General features: G+C 40.8%; 1 protein-coding gene across 13 annotated transcripts in view; it reads right to left on the bottom strand.

Annotated features, from left to right (window-relative positions):
- MAST2 (microtubule associated serine/threonine kinase 2) overlaps positions 1–18,125 on the bottom strand; it is a 295,348-nt gene that overhangs the window by 7,826 nt on the left and 269,397 nt on the right. For all 13 annotated transcript variants that reach the window (XM_053244173.1, XM_053244182.1, XM_053244169.1 and 10 more), the window contains 7 exons: positions 13,954–14,063; positions 12,176–12,330; positions 9,335–9,642; positions 8,105–8,320; positions 2,943–3,169; positions 1,631–1,753; positions 64–200 (listed from right to left, as the gene is read on the bottom strand). In XM_053244173.1, coding sequence (XP_053100148.1) covers positions 64–200; positions 1,631–1,753; positions 2,943–3,169; positions 8,105–8,320; positions 9,335–9,642; positions 12,176–12,330; positions 13,954–14,063 — 1,276 coding nt within the window. The remainder of the gene's footprint in view (positions 1–63; positions 201–1,630; positions 1,754–2,942; positions 3,170–8,104; positions 8,321–9,334; positions 9,643–12,175; positions 12,331–13,953; positions 14,064–18,125) is intronic.

Here is an 18,125-nt window from a genome sequence, read left to right as displayed (position 1 = left end):
TATAAATGGGCAATTACAATCTATAGGACACCCATTCATTTTCTAGAATAAAACATCACTGACCTTTCCTGCCCATCTTTTGTTTTGCTTTTCTTGTTTCTTCGTGCCATTTTGGATTTGTAGCTGGCCTTTCGAGCTGGCCCCACTTTGATTGAAGTGTTTTCAAAGGGTGTAGTTGATATGGATACTTTATTTCCACTCTGCAGGAAGAAAAAACAACACTCTTTAATATCTGTTGTGTTTCAGTAAAGCAGGATATTAAAGTAAGGGAATGATTCTAGTATGTTACTGGAGATCTTAAATTCCCTGATTAATTCCATATCGTCCTTTCCAAAATTTATTTTGTCTTAAAAAATAGTGCCAAAGGAACATCTTGAATCAGACTTACCACTGATTCTCAATGATGAGAATGATTCTCTAGTTGAATGACAGTTTCAAAGAGTTCTTATACTGTGATTTTTTAAATCTCTGAATATAAGCCTCAGGAGGTATGCAGAGGGCAATCAAATTAAAACATGTCCACCAACACCTTCACTCTAGACATTCTGTCAAGCTGCATTTCCTCACTTCAGTGCTCCTACTTGGTTGTATCTTTTGCATTCTTGTCCTCTTTAAAGAACTGACATCAAAATACAATAGGAGCTCACTTATTAAATTAATATTTTAAAAAAATTATTAAAATTATTTAAGAATGTTTATTAAACTTTAAACATACTTCATTATGTGCTCTCCTGATACAATAGGGAGAATACTTAGTCTGCAAAGTGATCTCAGCTGATGTCTCAAGAATGTTTTGAGCTGGGGGAGAAACTGACATAATTTGTGCCAGAGTCACAACATGGCACAGGAAGGGACTATTAACTGTGATGATGTAGCCTCTATTCAATAGGCTCCTCGGGCACTTGTGTAATTATATTCCAGAAAGCACTTCAAATTCACAATGGCTGTGCTAGGTGGAAAAAGAATCTCCCCAGCAACAAGCACTAGGAAAATGCAATAGCCCTGAAAGAAGATACTTTCTTGCAGAGAAACATTTTGAGCTCTCTCATCATATGAGCAACATCATGTGAAAAGTTCCTAAGACCAACCAGAGCAGAACTTTTTTTTTTAAAGTTACTATATCTGAGGAAACAGAGGGCTTAAAAACTAGAAGAATAATTGAGCAAATGTTTTCTTTAAGTTGACATAGCAGAATTACTGCATTCTAAAATGTATTAACAGATTTGGCTGATGTGCATCCATCTTTCTAGCAAAATATGCTAAGGTAAAAGTGTGCCGTCAAGTCGATTTCTACTCCTGGCGCCCACAGAGCCCTGTGGTTTTCTTCGGTAGAATACAGGAGAGGTTTACCATTGCCTCCTCCCGCACAGTATGAGATGATGCCTTTCAGCATCTTCCTATATCGCTGCTGCCCGATATAGGTGTTTCCCATAGTCTGGGAAACATACCAGCAGGGACTCGAACTGACAACATTCTGCTTGTTAGTTAAGCATTTCTGCTAGGAAACACTTAAACAAAAAGACAAGGCTCTTCTTTCTACCTATATTCAAATTACTCAACAGCTTTTGACCAAGCATTTGGATTCAAACGCATGCACCTGTCATAGCATGTGTGTACACCCAGGCTTTACCTTTAGGATCAACTCCACCACTTCAGTATGCACCAGTCCATGGACAGGTTCTCCATTCACTTGTGTTATCAAGTCCCCTTCCCTCAGACCAGCCTCACTTGCAGGGCCACCTTCTTCTACATGCTGCCAATGAGAAAGAACAAAGGAGGAAAAGACTGATTCCCAGACTTCAGCTCATCCTCATTCATCAATCTGCATACAAAAAACATTCTCACAGCTACTATAGACACATATGCCATAGTCACAGTAATGCTCACCCCCAACTCATTTCCCTGTCACTTGTGAAGTTATAAAGGAGCTGCCTTATACCAAGTCAGACCATTGGCCCATCTAGCAGCAGTTCTCTGGGATTTTTGATTCCCTCAGCACTTCTACCTGTGATCTTTTAACTGGAGATGTCAAGGATTGAACCTGGGGCTTTTTATCTGTTCAGCATGTCCTCCTGCCACTGAGCTCTGCATTACCAATAATCATTCCTTCCTCAATGCAATTAGTTATGATGAACAACTCCAGTAATGACAGAGTTCATTTTGTGGCATGTGACCTGTGCTTGCTAGCAGTTAAGTTGTCTACATAATGAATCCTTGTCAAGGTCAAGTGGAACAAGGATCAGAAGTAGATTCAGAGAAGCAATTATTGCCAGAAAATCCTGCTCTACATTATTACTGTATCACTGATGATTAGCTTCAAACAATAATCTCCATTTAAATGAAGAAACCCTAAGTGAGTCCACAGGGAAATTGGGACACTTTTACGTCCCTCTTTCTGTTTTACCTGTGAGCAATGTGCAATTAAAAATGACAAACACTCTTTGTGATGAATAGTTATGGCAAGCAACCATACATAACTTCAAAAAGAAAGCACACACAAGGTAGGTTGGCTGAGAATATGGGTGAAGGAGAAACAGCAAGCACACACGTATAAGCCCCTTGTATAACTCACAAATGAACTGAATTCCAAATCCCTAGTCAATTCAGTGGGAAGACAGTGATGCTTTAAGACATGTAATCAACTCCAAGCAGATGTGTGAAAAATCCTAAGGGAAGAAGATGATCTGAAGCAGACCATCATTGTCAACACAGCTCAGGAGGAATTAAATGCAATTAACCCATGGGTTACAATTCTGACAGTGAGTACGCACGCACACTTTTTGTAGAAAGTAGCTGCCATTCCTGAGGTGATTTTGGGAACTACTCTTTGTAAAAACAAGAGATTTTATTAGATTCAGTTCACTAAAATGTCTCTGTAATCCCAAATTAGGCTATAGGCAAATTGTGTTATGACTTAGAGGAATCCAATGAGCAGAACATACCCAGACCATGTGATGAACTGTGTAGATATCACTGTTCCCCATATAGACTCTAATGGCACGAAGTGTGAAGCCATATTTCTTCCCAGCTCGGTGAATGATGATTGGTGGTTTGGGGTTCATGACAGCAGGAGAAAAATCTCGACTTGGAGAAGAGTCTCTCGAAGATGGGTTGGAAGAGAGAGAATGAGGTGACATTGGACTAGCCAATGGAGAACACATATGGTGTTCTACATAAAAACACAAAAAATGCAAATGAGAAAACTTGGCTGTCAAAGGAAAACACAGTCTGCAACAAATTTACAAGGAAATTATACATCCTGGTTGTGCAAGACTTGACACCTGCATTTGAAAATTTCTACTGTGTCAAAAAAGAAAAAGTTGAGTTTCAGATCAAAATCAGAAAATAAAAAAACCCAAGCTTAGTACTGAACCTTGCCACCTAGTTTTTCCCTTATGAAGAACACTTTTCAACACATCTAAATGTGCACTCAAAAGATTTTGGTGTTTCACTTTCTAATTGTATGCAATTTCTTCTATGACTTAATTTTAAATGGAAAAGTGTATCAGGTTCTAACCAGTAGTAGACATTCTTGGATGTCATGCCTGTGAGATTCAATAGAAAGCCATTCAAGAAAACAAAAACAAAAATCAATTACAGATCAGAGCATTACAATGAATTGTATCTGATACATATTTAGATAGAACAAAATAAGCAATTCCAGAAATCAACGGAGTTGTATGGTACATAACTTAGATGCTTTAGATTAGAATATATTTCCTAAATGCTACTTCAGCTCCCAACTCTGACCTTATTTGCAAAAGTACTGTATTCTAATACTGAGAATTGTAATTCTAAACAAAGTAATATGTATTACTATAATTCAGTGCCTGTGCATGACATTTTGCTGCCTGAAGCAGAACACCAAAATGGCTACCCTCCTTCCCTTGTCTTTCATAACCATAAAATCATACCCAGTTCCTCTCTTTCAAATCTCTATCCTTATTTAATAGAAAAGGAAGGAAGGAGATGAAAATAAGCAGTGTGGTACCATTATTTCTTTCTTCCTCTGTTTGTTCATCAAACTCCACCCCCACCTGCTCTGGTGGTGCAACATGCTCATTGAGGCCAATCTCCATCACTGTGCAGTCCACAGAGTGACAGAAGTTGGAAGTGAAGTTGAGTGAAAGTGGGGATTTGGGTCTGGGTACGAACAGTCTCAGAGAGGAGTTGCTCTGAGACTCAAAGGATAAGACAGTCCAGTCCTGGGAAGGAACTGGGTTCAAAGGTGAAAAGGCTTATATTGTGTATAAAGTAACTAAGTGTTGTGAGAGGTTTAAATCATCAGTTTTGTAACAAAGCATGATTTCAGCCCTACTAATCAGTAGTGAAACAAACAAACATCAGATAACTTTTTAAAATAAATATTCTTCTTGTTTTGTTTCAAAGCAAGCCTCAACCCTCCTCCACAGGGGTGAAGGACCTATTAGGATGATCCACCAAAAAAGGCTATTTTTATTGATTGATTGATTGGATTTGATTTTGTTTGATTTGTATACCACCCTTCCAAAATGGCTCAGGGCAGTTGGATCCCATAAGATTCCAAGAAGCCTTAGAAGGTTCTAAGGTTGGTTCTGCCAGCGATCCTGTTGATGTTCTGGTTCAGACTTGGAATAATGGACTCACTAGGGCAATAGACATGATTGCTCCTAAGTGCCCTCTCCGACCAGGTTCTAAATTAGCGCCTTGGTATATGGAAGAACTACGGGGGCTGAAGCGGCAAGGTAGATGACTCGAGTGCAAGTGGAGAAAGACTGCTCAAATCCAACAGATTACAATACAGAGCACATTTGAAGATCTATGCTCTGGCAATGTGTGCAGCAAAGAAACAATTCTTTTCTGTCCACTTTGCTTCTGCAAGCTCACATCGAGTGGAGTTGTCTAGAGGTGTGAGAGGGCTAGCACATGCTCCTCCTCCCCTGAATAAGTATTTGGATCCATCAGTTACCCGTTGTGACACTTTTAATGAGTTTTTTGCAGATAAAATCTTTTGTATTTAAGCTGAACTAGATGCTACAGTTACTGCAGAGTCTATTTTGGAGGTGTCCAGAAGCTCCTTGTGTGGTTAAATTGGATCATTTTCAGTTTGTGACTCCCAAGGATGTAGACAAGATACTTGGGACACTGCACCTTACCACCTGTTCTCTCAACCCTTGCCCAACATGGCTTATACGATATAGCACCGAGGTTATTGGAGACGGCCTTGTTAAGATCATTAATGCTTTCCTGAGGGAGGGCAGGATGCCTCCTTCTCTCAAGGAGGCAATTATCAGACCACTCTTGAAGAGGCCTGCATAGGATCCCTCAGAATTGGGCACTTATAGAGACCTGTCTCCAATCCCCCATGGTTGGACAAAGTGATTGAGAGGGTAGCGCCGTCTCAGCTCCAGGCTGTCTTAGAAGAAGTGGATTATCTGGACCCATTACAAACTGGCTTTCGGATTAGCTATGGGGTTGAGACGGCCTTGGTTGGCCTGTTGAACGATCTCCAATTAGGAATTGATGGGGGAGAGTGACTCTGTTGATCCTTTTGGCTCTCTTGGCAGCTTTCGATACCATCAACTATGGTATCCTTCTGGGGCTCCTGAAGGGGTTGGGAGTGGGAGGCACGGCTCTGCAGTGCTTCTGCTCCTACCTATTGGGTAGGTTCCAGATGGTGTCACTTGGAGACTGTTGCTCTTCAAACCAAGAGCTCCGGTATGGAGTCCACAAGGAGTTGTTCGAGGTTGTTTGTGTGTGTGTGTGTGTGTGTGTGTGTTCCACAGAGGTCCCCCACCACCACAGCTTCCCTTATGCCATAATTCAGCCGCTTGTCAGCCTTTCCCTCTCAGCATGGCAGCCTCCACGCCTGGGTCATCCTGGTTTTAAGAAGAACCACCCTGAAATCAGGAGATCTAATCTCAAATCTTTTGCACTATACCTTTTTTGGCTCTGTGTTAGCCTGTAATTTTTTTTAAACGGTTGGACAATCTATTATTTATTTTATTTTAGTACATTTATATACTGCCCCATACAGAAATGTCCCTGGGCGGTTCACAATATAGAACCAATTAAAACGTTAACATAATTTAAACAATTTAAAATATAATAAAAACTCTAAAACCAAAGCTTTAAAACTATAAACTAAAATGCCTGACTAAACAGATATGTTTTTAGGTCTTTCTTAAAAACATTCAGAGAAGAGAAAACTCTAATTTCTTTAGGAAGTGCATTCCAGAGTCCTGGGGCAACTCTAGAAAAGGCCTGGTCTCGAGTCACCACCAACAGAGCCAGTGGCAACCGCAACCAGACTTCCCCAGATGATCTTAACAGGCGGTGGGGTTCATAAAGAAGAAGGCACTATCTTAAATACCTCAGACCCAAGCCGTTTAGGACTTTATAGATAATAATCAGCATTTTGGTTTTCACCAGGAAACCTATTGGCAGCCAGTGTAGTTCTTTTAAAATGGGTGTAATATGATCTCTTCATGCAGCTCCAGAGACCAACCTGGCTGCTGCATTCTGTACCAACTGCACTTTCCAAACTATGTACAAAGGCAGCCCAACACAGAGCACATTTCAGTAGTCAAGCCTGGATGTTATCAGCATATGCACCTCAGAAATGGACGTAGCTGGTGAATCAGCCGAAGCGAATAGAAAGCACTCCTGCCCACTGCCTCAACCTGAGAAATCAGGCAGAGATTTGGGTCCAGAAGTACTCCCAGACTATGTACCTGCTATTTCCAGGGAAGTGCAACCCTGTCCAGAACAGGCAGATCTAAACCACTTCATAAGTCTTGACCTCCCACAATGAGTACCTCCATCTTGCTTGGACTGAGCCTTAGTTTGCTTTCCCTCATCCAGCACATTACCACCTCCAGGAAGGCATTTAGGAAAGTTAGGCCATTTCTGATGAAGTTGACATGGAGAAACAAATTTGGGTGTCATCAGCATACTGATAACACCCTGCACCAAATCCTCTGCTGATCTTTCCCAGCAGTTCCATGTAGAAGTTAAAAAGCATTTGAGAGAGTATGAAGCCTTGCGGGAACCACAGAGGGGGAACCTCTGTGGACCACCCCCCGCCACCACCTCAAACAGCTCCCCTGGAGGAAGTACGTATACTAAAAAATATTTATTATTATTATTTAAATCGTGAAACGGGTGGTGGAGGGGTGGGCTTCAGTCTGGGATCGGACTGAACAAGGGGTGGTTCGGTTCGACCCCAAACAGTTAAATCGAAGCGGTTTGACGTCGGAACCTGTTCACATATCCCTAGTATATAGATGTACTGAATAAATAATAAATAAAGTACATCTGACTGAGGGATTTCTGTAACAAACCCTATTTACGTCTCCAAAGCCATGTTATCAGGGTAAAGACACCCAACAGAGTTACAGAGGCATATATAGAAACAGAAGTATATTTATACAAGCCAAAGTAACATCTAAGGTGAAAAACAACTCAAAATAAACTTTACATATATCCTTAACTCAGCCCAAATGCCAGAGGCCCCATAGCTATGGCAGTCCCAGGGATTCCAATCCACCTGCCAGGCTGACCAGAGTATAAGAAGGGCATTTACTTTTATAAAATACAGTTACTCCCTTATCTTGTTCTGATGTTATCTTTGGATAGATTTGTAGATCCCACTCCTTGATGAGCTGCCCAAAGAGAAAAGGGCAAATAGGCAGAGGCAGGAGCAGTCACTGCCACCTGTTGCTCTCCTGTGGCCTCCCTCTGGGTGAAATGGTAGCCCCAATCTCTACTATGCCCACTCCTCCAGCATGAGAGGGCAGGCTTACTTGCATCCACTTGCCCACTTTCATGGCCAAGTGAGCAGCTACTGTCCTGTCTCACCTCCTGCTAGAGTGGGAGGAGGTAGTGTCACTCTTGCTGCACATGTAGCTTATAGTGATTGTGGCAAAAAGATCACAATGAAATCACACAATGAATATTACCTCACCCCAATGTCATTCTGCAAATGGCAAGTTCTTTTATGTCCATGACCAGAATGCAGCTCTTGACACAAACAGAAAATGATAAAAGGTACTAACATGTCTAGGACTTAAAAGCCCTTCAGTTTAAAAATGCGATTCAAAGGATATTTCTTGTCTTATCTTACCTGAAGGAATCAGGAGAGAGAGGGCTGTGGCTGATGCTGACTTGATCACTTTATTGACAGGCCGTGAAGTTCGTTTTTCCCCTGACTCGCCAGAGAGTAACCGATGTCGGGCTCGCCGCACTGCCAGGTCACTTGTGGCTTTGGGAGTACTAAATTCTGGGCCCTCATTGCTGTTACTGCGAGTGCGCTGATTAGAGAAATCTGCAGTGCTTCCAGCTACAGTTTCAATTAAAATAGATTAGAACCATAGGGAATTTCTAACAGCCTGTTCCCCTGCAGGCATGTATATGAAATCAAAGTCATGTTTACACATAGTCCAACCATGAACTTCCCTCAGAAGCAAACCCAGGCCCTAAAGCCTTATTTACAAATGCATTTAACTAGGGGTGTTATAGTCTCAATAAAATTACCAGCTTTCCTTTCGCTATAAGAATTCATAATTAGGCCAAAAAAAAAAAAACCCTACCCCACCCCCTCTCTTACACACACACACACACACACACCCCTGAATAAATCTAACTCTGCTACAGTGTTGAAAGTAGTACAAGTTTGAGATGGGGTGGGGTTTAATGACAAACTAGGTGGAATCTGAGAAAAGGATTCTAATTAGTTTAACTATTAACAAAAGCTGCTTTGTTGAAGACTACAAGCTGTCCATCGCTTCGAGACAAGATGTTCTGCAATATAACTGACCTTACAAAGTAACTTTTGGTATGGGCTCAACAAAAAGGCAAACTGGCTTTATGGTGGCAGTGTGAAGCCTGTGGCTGGTCTATGAACTTGTGCAACTCTAATATAGCAAATAATCGGTTGGTTTGCATAATGGTTTCCCTACATTGAAGGTGGGGTGGGGTGGGGTGGCAAGATCACAACTTTCTGATCTTCCCATTAAGTGCACTTGTCCTGTCTCAGAACAACCATGTGTGGGTATAAGATTTGAATATGGTTTATGCATGTAAAATCCAACATGCCTTACTCCAAACTGCATTGTTGATTCCCAGACTGAACATGCTAAATAACAACTGCACTGCTCAGACCTAAGTGAATTGGAATTTAAGCATACACACCCTGTTCAAATGTTATGCCCATGCACAGATACCCAAACAAGTCATCAGGAAGGTGAAATCCTGCTTCAGTTTTGTGCGTAGATCCTAGAAAACTTGCCAAATGATGGCTAATACTAGCTTAGTGTACAGTGTAGAGAATATTTCCATTCCCATAGGCATATACCTGACAGTGTTGAACTGCTGATGTTACTGACAGTGGAAGAGGGTGTTTTTAGCCCGTCATCGTCATCATCATCCAATTTTAGTTCTCGCTCCACAGGCTGTTCTGGAATTGGAAGAGGAAGCCCTTCCCGTGGCTGCGTCAAAGGCAATGGCAACCCATCCAACTGTTTCTTTTTTCCTTCTTCCTCAGCAGAAATGGCAAATCGGGGCATATCATGAAGCCCAGAACAACGCCGTCGAACAGTCAGTGGTGGGCTGGAGTCACTCTCAGTGTGAGAAGATTCAGATACTGAAAGATGTTTACGTAGTCTGAGAGGAAAGAACAAAACAGAGTGCTGTTGATTTATCCTGCAATGAAGGCAGTGATTTCAAGATGCAACCATTGTTAGTAACGTACAAACACAATACACCTGAAGTCAATAACGGACAATCCGTTTGGATTCCGGGAAGTGGGGGTGGGGGGGCAGAAGGGGGAAGAGAAATAAGCCAGATTCAGACTGGGTTCTACACTACTTTGTTAGAGACCACTTGCAAACAAGACAAGGGAGGTGTGAGTTATCACTTGTTAAAACCGTGATACCCCTCCACACACAAAAAAGAGCCAGAAAACGAAACAAAGATGTTAGTTAAGGCAAAACAGAGCTAAGACTGGCTGGTTTGAAACACCCTCCAAAGCAATGAGTAGAGCTATTCCATTGTCTTTCAGATTAATTAGTCAATTTAACTACAAGGCATTAAACACAATTTCTAATAACTCTTGATCTCATATGACTTAAAATCACAGAAGGCATCATCACAGGCAGTTTTGAGACCCATGTACCAAATACCAAAGCCAAATTATAAGTGAGTTCTGTAGTTCAGGAGGCAGAAACATTTCCTACTGGAACTCTAATGGCAACATTCACAGACCATTTTTTGAGTGTGGAACTTCACATATATTATCTCAATAACCCTATCACATATATTATCTCAATAACCCTATAAGGATTATTGAGATAATATATGTGAAGCAAAACACTCAATAGTCATACTCAACACATAAGACTCAATTGTCTTATAATATCAGGCACCCCCTGCATGCCGGGGACCATAGCTGATGGCCTAAAAGGTCATCCAGAAAATTCATGGTTGAAGTACATTTTGGAATAGGGACTTAGTTCACAGCTTCTGCTCTTGGGAACTAAAGCTACATGGAACCTCTATATATCACCACAAGAAACCCAAGTGAAACACTGAATTAAATCATAAGTTATAAATAATTATTTCCCCATTTACATCAAGTCAAGAAAGATATTATTATTTCCCCATTTACATCAAATGAGAAAGATATTATTAATAACCACAACAGATGTACATATGATTTCTTCTATCATATTACTTCTTTATTTCCTTAAGACAAGTTAATTATTTTGGTATTACTTTGATACAAAATACAGTGCAGCTATGTTCACTGAATTAGGGATGTGCATGAATCGCGATTCAACACACGGTTCAGAACACATCCCCATGCAGCACATGCACTGAGGCCATGTGCATGCTGGCATCGTGTGAGGGCAGCTGGGGGAGAGTGCTGCCAGCACATAAAGATTCAGGGAGGAGCGCCACTGATTCAGGAAGTGGCAGCAAGTGGCAGAAGAGCAGGTATGAACCTGCTCTCCTCCTTGTTAAAGATGCAGGGGATGTGTTCTGAATCGCATGTCATATTGTGATTCTTGCACATCCCTACAATGAACTTTCAATTAAAGTGTCTGTACTGAAAGCTCTAACTTGAATTCCATTAAGCAGAATGTCCTGTACTGTGAAAGGCTAAGGTAAGCCCCAATCCCAATATTCAGATTTTTATTCAAGTAGATATTTAATTTACCCGCTAAATGAGTAAAGAGACAGCTTTTAAAGTGGTGATCACTTATATTTAAGCAGGCAGAAGCACTTCTTGTTAACCAACCCCAGCACAGCATCCCTCCAGCGGTTGGTGCTGGTATCTACCTTACATTTCTTTTTAGATTGGGAGCCCTTTTGGGACAGGGAATCATCTTATTTCTGTTTCTATCTTAACCACTTTGAGAGCTTTTAAAAAATAAATATTTGTAAAAATAAATATTCTTAACAACAACATTTTCATAGTCAGGTTCCAATAGTGGATTTGGGGTTTTTTTCCTTCAACTTTTTATTTTGGCTGTAAAAATCTCTATATTGGAACTTCATTTGGATGTTCGTGAGAACTTACTTCAGACCAGGGCTTTTCAAGCGTGTTTGTGTGCACATACCATTTTTGCAAATACAAATGCATGCAGTAAGTGGCTTGCCACACACTAATTCCTATGGAGAGGGAGAGGCTTCTCTACTTATTGTGGCCTCCCGGTCTCCTTGCTAAACCTACACCTCTTCTGAAGGGTGGGCTGCTGTACAGCTACACCTTACCTCTGGTACATGCCACCCTGACCATTATCACTTCTGGAAGAATTGGAGCAGAGAGAGCAGTGCCAACATTTAATATCTGTACAATAATCTGCATGACCACCTATCACACTGTGAAGTACCACCAGTGGTACTTGTACCATTGGTTAAAAAATACTGTTTTAGACCCTTCTCAAGAAAAATGTTTTCAAGAAGAAAAAAATGTGCCATTATTTTGCTTAATAGCAAAGTCAATTTTACTGTGTTTATTATAAATCAATACAAATCTGGGAATCCTTCATAGCACATATATATCAGTAAAACATTCAAGTTCAACCAATGTTTTTTTCCTCCCCGTCCCCAAAGCATTTGCTACCCAAGCAAGGTGGGTGAGGGGTAATTAAAAAGTACTTAGAATGTTCTTTAGTTAATATGATAAGCTCACATTTCAGGAGACCCAATCACCCAGCTGCGGTCACGACTCTTCAGACCACCGAGGCTATCTAGCCTGTCATCCTTTTCTTCACTCAGGCTACGCTTAGTGGGTGGCGGTGTTTTCCTCTCTTCATGGATGGAAAGACGTTCCATGCTGCTATACACCTACAGGTATGGTCCAACTATATATTAGTTTTGTGGAAGACAACTTTGCTCAACCCTTCAAATCAAAGTGTGTTTCATTGAGAATGGCAAAACTGAAAACTGGATTTGGCAATGTTCTTTGATTAGCTGCTGCAGGCAAAGAAAAGTAAGAGGTGCCCACAACTTGCCAAGAGAGGGGGGAGGGAATAGGACCATCCTCCAAGATGTCTTCCCACTAGGCAATTGTTAGCTGCATGAAAACCAGGCATTCTGTGCTGCTGCTGTAAAGGCCTTTTTACTGGTTACAACTGATACTTTAGAAAACCAAGTTTCATCAGTTTAATTCTGGGGAGAGGGCAACATTTTCAAGCACAAAGATAATCTGTTTCTTAAAATTCTATAGTACAAGATCAACCCAAAGAGACTGATTTAAAAAGAAATCCTACCCCCTACTGACTAATTTGCTTAGTCAATCCTGCCTCAACAACTACTTTACAATGACATTTTAAATCATTGAACAGTTAATAGGAAGGAGAAGAAAGAAATCCATGTTTATAAGACACTAGTCAACTGAGAAACTCATTTGCATATGAGAGTAATGAAAACAACATTATTAAAAATTCACAACATCAACAGGAAAGCTATTAATAAATTATCTGGCTCAATTGTCAAACAAGATTTTCAAAATATAATGAGCTTCTCATGCCACCCGCATTACAAATGCTGTATTATTTTTCAGAGCTCAAAGTATAGGCATGCCTGTGCCAGTTCATTTTTTGCACAATATCTCCCCAAATAGTGCATGCAAAGACCTAGTTCACTTTGCACCTCATTCTGTGACTCATCACTCAAGGTTAAATGATGTGTGACATTTAAAGCGTTATTAGTTCTCTGACTGCAACCCTGGAGAAGCTGCTGCCAGTCTGTGTAGATAATACTGAGGTTCAGTATTGTCTACACATGGGAGGGCATGCACAATTCAGCTGCTGTTCTCTAAAGGGAAACTAAGCCCATAGGAATATGAAGCTGCCAGTAACTGAGCTAAATGGACCAATGGTCTGACTCAGAATAGGGCAGCTTCCTGTATTCCTATGGGCTTAGTTTTCCTTCAGTGAACAGCAACTGAATCACACATGCACTTCCATGTGAACTGGGACTGCCCTGAGCGGATAAGGAGATTTTAACCCCAGGCCAAGCCATGGGGACCAAGCCATGGTCCAAACTTGGCTGTTCAACATGCCTGCTAGTATTGCTACTAAGGTAATTCCTGAAAATACACGTCTTCCTTGTGTATTCTTCCATCAGAATAATTCCCAAAACAACCCTGCTTATGTGTGACTATACAGACACTGATGAACACTCAGAATGAATGCACAGGATAGGTGTGTTATCTCTCCGCCCCCGCCCCATCCCCCGAAAAAAAATATTTACAGATTTTTACTTTGAGGTAACTTCAGTCCCTTTAGTTACAGCACATAACTGTGTTGGGCAAAGAGCCCACTTATAAAATGGACAGCTGTTGTACAAACAAGGAATTGCCTCCTAAACAATTTTGCTCCCATGCAGGTTAAAGGTTACAAAGCCTTTCAAGTCATTTTTACCTCAACTATGCTCAAATCCCATTTACTCGACAAGCCAACATACCTTGCTAAACCTTGGCGAACAGGAAGAGAACTGCCTAATTTCCACATGGTCATCATCATTTGTGTCTTCCTCTTCCTCAGAATCTAAATGCTGGTATCGCTCTGTACGAGCTGCAGACAAGAACAGAGATTCGAGGACAGGTATAGGTACAGAGAGGAAGCAGTTGGTGCTCTTTGTTTTTATGAGTATCGTTAACTGAATCAAGGACTTTCTTTCTATTCACCAGTCAAACGTAAGAAGGTCAACTGGGTTTGATTCTTAACTAGGAGTCAATGTTCATCATCATCATCATCATCATCATCATTTTAAATCTCTCCTCAGCCATATGCCACACAAGATATTCAGCCACATGATACACAAGCAGTAACTACAAAAGTAATTTCTGAACTTTTAAATCAAACAGAAGATACAAATAATTCTCCACATGTCAGTCTGCCATTACTATAAAAAAGCCCCAAAGAGTTTCACACAAACATGGAAATAGAAGTCGTTCCAGCTGCAATCCATCATATAGGAATGAATTTGACACTGCTTTGCTGCAAGGGAAGCCACTTATTTTGTTGCCCTTCTGTCACTGGTGGAGAGGAAAAACTCTGTTTTCTTCTGGCTAGACTCATATTAACACCCTTCAAATAGCAGAGATAAAAATCTGTTCAGTTCATCCTTGATGACAGAACATTGGAACAGATAATGCAAAATGTCCTCTATTATACCTTCACCACAAATACAATGGTGTTGGTTGAAAGGAGTATTCCAATAACACCTGTCAAACTGCACATGACATCTGTTGAAATCTAAGAAGAGCGAGAGCTTATCTTTGTGGAAACTCCCTCAAGTCCAAAAGGTACTTTTCACAGCCATGATGGAACATAATCATTGCACAAAAAGGCAAATTTTCAAACTGGTTAGCAAAGACAAATCATGTTGAGCATGTATATTTCTCAATCTATTTTTAAACGTTAGTGTTACATAACAAATCTAAGGAAGATGTTGAGAAAGTCCGTGCAGCTGAATTATTTGGGTCGTTTGACATGCACGTCCCTCTACAGAAGTATATACATTTATTAGAATAATCTATATTATTTCTTTTAGTCCAAAAAGATGTCTAATACAAAGCTAAAGCAGCAAAGACCAGCCAACAAAATAGGCAATAAAAACAATATACAACAACAAAAGAAAGCAGAGAACAGCAAAAAATTAGCACTGAAAGAGACCATTCCAATCCATATGCCTGGTGAAATACAGTGTTTTGGCCAAATGCTGGGAAAACAAAGATGGGGTAAGGCACGTCTTTCAGGCAGTCTCCTCCATAATCTTGGTACAGCAACTGAAAAGCCCTGTCCTAAGTGGCCACTCATATTGCATCTGATGGAAATAGCCAGTGTGGGCATGGTGGTAGGATCAAGTGCGAGAAGATGATGCTTTAAGCAACTTGGCCACCATTTCCAGTTATATACCTATAGATCTATTACTGCTAGAAAGCAGAAATCTAATTTTTTAAAAAAGTACCCTTAAACACTAGCCATGTGGTAAATGTTGTACAGAATACATAAGTGATGGTTTCTGCTTAGTAGGCAAAGCATAAAAGAAAACCTGTATCTGGCAACCTATTAAAGTCTTTTCTTCAGACAAACAAAAAAACAGAACACCAACCTAGAAAATACCTGTACAATAGCCTTATTGGGATTGAAAACTTAAACCCTATTTTCTATGAGAAGTTGGTCCACTCAAAATATATTTGTTTCTTTAAAATATTTCTATGCTGCCCAAAACCTGCGTCTCTGGGCAGTTTAGAATGAAGATCATTTAAAACATCAAACCATCTAACAATTAAAATCATTTAAAACATTAAAAAACATTTTAAACCCAGTATTAAAATTTATGAAACTATAAATCTAATTAAAAGCCTGGGTGAATAAATGTGTCTTCAGTGCCTTTTAAAAAGTTGCCAGAGATAGGGAGACTCTTATTTCAACAGGGAGTGCATTTCAAAGTCCAGGGGCAGCAACAGAGAAAACCTGTTAGTGTGTATCCGGCAGACAAGTTGGCGGCAACCGCAAACGAACCTCTCCAGATGATCTTAACAGGCAGTGGGGCTCATGGAGAAGAAGACGTTCTCTTAAATACCCAGGGCTTAAGCTGTTTAGGGCTTTATAGGTAATAACCAGCACCTTGTATTTTGCCCAGAAACATATCGGCAGCCAGTGTAGTTTTTTCAACACAGGAGTAATATGGTCTCTCCTAGATGACCCAGAGAACAACCTGGCTGCCACATTCTGGACCAACTGCAGTTTCTGAACTACATAAAAAGGCAGCCGCACATAGAGTTCATTGCAGTAATCCAGCCTAGAGATTATCAGCAGATGTACTACCATTTTGAGGTCATTCATCTCAAGAAATGGATGCAGCTGGCATATCAGCCGAAGCCAATAAAGAGTATCTCTGGCCACCGCCTCAACCTGGGACACCAGGGAGAGGTTCAGATCCAGAAGCACCCCCAAACTGTGTATCTATTCCTTCTGGAGGAGTGTGACCCCATCCAGAACAGGCAGATCAAAATTGTCTCCCGAGTTCCGACCCCCGCACAATAAGTACCTCCATATTATCTGGATCCAGTCTCAGTTTGTTATCCCTCATCCAGCCCATTACTGTCTCCAGACAGGCATTTAGGGAGGTTATGCCTTCTCCTGATGATGTTTACATGGAGAAATAGATTTAGGTGTCATCAGCATACTGATAACACTCTGCACCAAATCTCCTGGTGATCTCTCCCAGCAGTTTCATGTAGATGTTAAACAACATTGGAGACAATATGGAGCCCTGAGGGGCACCATAGGAAAGTTCAGATTTTGAAGAACAGTCTCCAAGCGACACCATCTGGAATCTGCCCATGAGGTAGAAGCAGAACCACTGCAAAGCAGTGCCTCCCACCCCCAGTCCTCTCAGATATTCCAGGAGGATACTATGGTCAACAGTATCAAAAGCCGCCAAGATATCCAAAAGGACCAACAGAGTCATACTCCCTCTGTCAATTCCCAATTGAAGATCATCCATCAGGCTGACCAATGCAATCTCCATCCTATAGCCCACCAAAAGCCAGTTTGAAATGCGTCTAGATGATCAGTTTCTTCCAAGACCGCCTGGAGCTGGGAGGCCACCATCTTCTCAATCACCTTGCCCAACCATGGAAGACAGGCCTGTAAGCTGCTTAACTCTGAGGGATCCAAGGCAGGCTTCTTCAGAAGCGGTCTAATGATTGCTTCCTTAAGACAAGGAGGCATCCTGTCCTCCCTCAGAGAAGCATTTATGATCTCTACCAGGCCCTCTATCTGCAAGAGCTTCCCTGCCAGATATTATAAGCCATGTCGGGCAAGGATCAAGAGGGCAGGTGGTAGGCTGCACCATTCCAAGCAACTTGTCCACATCCTCAGGGATCACAAACTGAAACTGATCCAGGGTCATCACATAAGAGGAACTACTTGACACCTCGGCATCAGATTCCGTAGCAATTGTGAAGTTTGAATCTAAGTCAGCCCGAATATAAGATATTTTGTCCACAAAAAATCTCATTGAAAAGGTCACAGTGAGTAACTGTTGATTCCATGTACTGATTCAAGGGGGAAGGGGTGCACATTAGCCCCTTCACAACCCTGAACAACTCCGCCTGATGTGAGCTTTTAGAAAGCATTTTAAATCTTGGCTTTTTATCCAGGCTTTTATATGATTGTCTCTGCTGCTGCTCTTTGTACTTTGTATTGTTTTTATGCTTGTGTTTTAATTTTTTTTAAATCAGATTTGTCTTATATTTTTAGCTTAATATTTTAACTGTGTCATTTTTATAATCTTGTTTTTAAATTTTGCTGTAACCCGCCTTGGGATTGTTTTAATGAAAGGCGGTATATAAATTTAACAATAAAAATAAAATAAAATAAATAATTTGCGGATGTGATCAGGAGGAAAAGTATCACTTCTTTGCCGTACATATCGCCTGAGCATAGATCTTCAAATGCTCTCTATATAATAATCTATTGGATTCAAGTTGAGTCTTTCTTCACTTGCGCTCTAGTCGTCTCATAATTTAGATTCCTCTATGCAAACAAACATTCTTAACCAATTTCATAATACTCACTCATCTATGCAGCCCAAACAAGTGGAATATGGAAGCCAGATAA

The sequence above is a fragment of the Hemicordylus capensis genome, chromosome 4 (genome assembly GCF_027244095.1).
Source record: "Hemicordylus capensis ecotype Gifberg chromosome 4, rHemCap1.1.pri, whole genome shotgun sequence".
Classification (NCBI taxonomy): domain Eukaryota; kingdom Metazoa; phylum Chordata; class Lepidosauria; order Squamata; family Cordylidae; genus Hemicordylus; species Hemicordylus capensis.
This window is presented reverse-complemented; position numbering and strand designations above follow the sequence as displayed.